This window comes from Sinocyclocheilus rhinocerous, unplaced genomic scaffold (assembly GCF_001515625.1).
Source record: "Sinocyclocheilus rhinocerous isolate Xijiao unplaced genomic scaffold, SAMN03320098_v1.1 scaffold45, whole genome shotgun sequence".
Lineage (NCBI taxonomy): Eukaryota > Metazoa > Chordata > Actinopteri > Cypriniformes > Cyprinidae > Sinocyclocheilus > Sinocyclocheilus rhinocerous.
The window spans coordinates 860,567-863,210 of record NW_015632734.1 but is presented as its reverse complement, the minus strand read 5'-3'; the positions used below and the strand labels follow the sequence as shown (position 1 = coordinate 863,210).

The window sequence follows — 2,644 nt, the reverse complement described above, 5'->3', positions numbered from 1 at the left end:
TGAATAGAAAGATCAGCATTTATCTGAAATAAAAAGCTTTTGTAATATAATACACTATACCTTTCAAAAGCTTGGAGTCAGTACAATTGTTTTGGGAAAGAAATTATAGAAATTAATACTTTTAGCAAGGATGCTTTAAATTGATCAAAAGTGATAAAGACATTTATAATGTTACAAAAGATATTTCAGAAATGCTTTTCTAAACTTTCTATTCAAAGAAACCTGAAAAAACAAACAAACAAACAAAAAAAAATCAGCATATCAGATTGATTTCTGAAGGATCATGAGACACTGAAGACTGGAGTAATGATGCTGAAAATTCAGCTGCGCATCACAGAAATAAATTACATTTTAAAATCTATCCAAATAGAAAGCAGTAATTTTAAATAGTAAAAATATTTCAAAGTTTTACTGCTTTTGCTGTACCTTGGGTCAAATAAATGCAGACTTTGAGAACAGAAGAAAAAAAAAAAAAATGTTTTATATATATATATTCTTAGCGTTCAAATACGTTTGACTGGTAGTGTAGATTTTTGGAACACAGCTGCATATTTATAGTTACAGCATTCATATTATAGTGCAACAAAAATTAAGTTACTACAAAATCCCATTACCTTTTCAGATAGGAGTGGACATTATCATAGCCGTGGTATTTGGCCAGGTACACGAGCACACCTGTAGCACAGCGGCCCTCTCTGGCACGGCAGAAACTGCAGTTACAGATGCCCCTGCACGGGGGGCAAAGCCACTCCTAGAAGAAGAAAACAACATTTCAGCAACACCATCCAACCACTTAGAAAAATGCTAGCTGATCTGGGGTGTGTTTCCCGTACAACGACGTAACTTGCTGATTACCCACCATATTACAATGCATTGTTGTGGAAATAAACTAGCTAGTCACAACTGTTTCTCTGCTTTCACAATGTGCATAAGACTGAATAGAAAACGTCACTAACCGGGCTCAGGAGGGCATCACGGACGTCTTCTCCGTATCTGTTCTTGAGACAAGGCCCGCAGACGACAGGTGGGATTCAGCTTACAGCACTTCTCATTCATTCCTATGGGATCCGTAAATGGCGATTGAGTGTCGCACAACTCAATGACGTCAAGGCTGTATTGTGATTGGTTATTAAGGGACACGTGATCCAAGTTAGCCGTTACGCTTTCTCCAATAGTAAGTAATACAGACCCTCTCATCTCCCTATAGTAAGAATCTCCGGTGCGTTTCCCTTATAACGACATAACTTGCTGATTAACCACCATAGTACAACGCATTGTTGTGGAAACAAACTAGCTAGTCACAACTGTTTCTCTGCTTTCACAATGTGCATTAAGACTGAATGGAAAACGTCACTAACCGGGCTCAGGAGGGCATCACGGACGTCTTCTCCATATCTGTTCTTGAGACAAGGCCCGCAGAACTGCCCACGAACTCCCACGCATTCTGGGTTGCGGCAGCTGGTCTTGGTGTCGGTTGTTTTTTGCCGACACTGATGGCAGGTGGATCCCTGTCGGACAAAAGCACAGCCCACACGCTCATGAAGAGTCTGCAGCGCTTCAAACGAGCGGAGAAATGAAGGCTTGGGTATGGAACAGGTGTTGTGATGGTAAAAGCATCATGCTGAAGGAGACTTACAGTGGCCCGGTTGTAAATCTTCTCTCTGGCGTTGACACAGATGTTGTCCAGTTCAGCCTCAGTGATTTCCTCCACAGGCCTCACGACATGAGGAATCGTCAGAGTGCTGTTATAGCTGCGCCGACGTGGCTCTTTCTGCTCACACACAGGAGGGAAAATAAAAAGTAAATATCCATCCAGTGGCACTCACCTTAACTTCACATGACAAAATATAAAAAGCTCGAGACTGCATGTGCACTGCTGTTCAAAAGCTCAGTTTGGGGACAGCAAGATTTTTCCTTTTCAAAGAAATGAAAACTTGATCAATTTACTGCATTCTTGCTGAAAAGTGACATGAAAAAAAGACAATGTTTTCAACATTGATAATAAAACAATGTTTTTTGATCAGCAAATCAGCATATTCTAATGATTTCTGAAGGATCATGTGACACTGACGTGACCAGTGTTGGGGAAAGTTGCTTTTAAAAGTAATGCATTACAATATTGCGTTACTCCATAAAAAAGTAACTATTTGCATTACTTTACTAAATTACTTTTTATGGAAAGTAATGCATTGTTACTTTTGTCACCAGAGTTGGGCTTATTTTTAACAACAAAAACTTATATTTGATTATATTATACTTGTATATTTTTTTTTATTATACAGGTGCATCTCAAAAAATGTGAATATCGTTAAAGTTCTTTTTTTTTGTAACATTTCAAAACGTCAACCTTTCATATATTCTAGATTCATTAGAGGTAAAGTAAAACATTTCAAACGTTATTTTTGTTTTAATTTTGATGATTAGAGCTTACAGCTCATGAAAGTCAAAAATCCAGTATCTCAAAATATTAGAATATTTATATTTGAGCTTCATTAAATGACCATCCCTACAGTATAAATTCCGGGTATCTCTTGTTCTTTGAAACCACAATAATGGGGAAGACTGCTGACTTGGCAATGGTCCAGAAGACAATCACTGACACCCTCCACAAAGAGGGTAAGTCACAGAAGGTCATTACTGAAAG

The 2,644-nt window shown here is 38.2% G+C and overlaps 1 protein-coding gene across 1 annotated transcript in view; it reads right to left on the bottom strand.

The window, feature by feature from the left end:
• Positions 1 to 610: 610 nt before the first annotated feature.
• LOC107742973 (cell division cycle-associated protein 7-like) overlaps positions 611 to 2,644 on the bottom strand; it is a 2,744-nt gene continuing 710 nt past the window's right edge. The window contains exons 2-4 of the mRNA XM_016556061.1: positions 1,637 to 1,771; positions 1,359 to 1,508; positions 611 to 751 (exon numbers count right to left, since the gene is read on the bottom strand). Coding sequence (XP_016411547.1) covers positions 611 to 751; positions 1,359 to 1,508; positions 1,637 to 1,771 — 426 coding nt within the window. The remainder of the gene's footprint in view (positions 752 to 1,358; positions 1,509 to 1,636; positions 1,772 to 2,644) is intronic.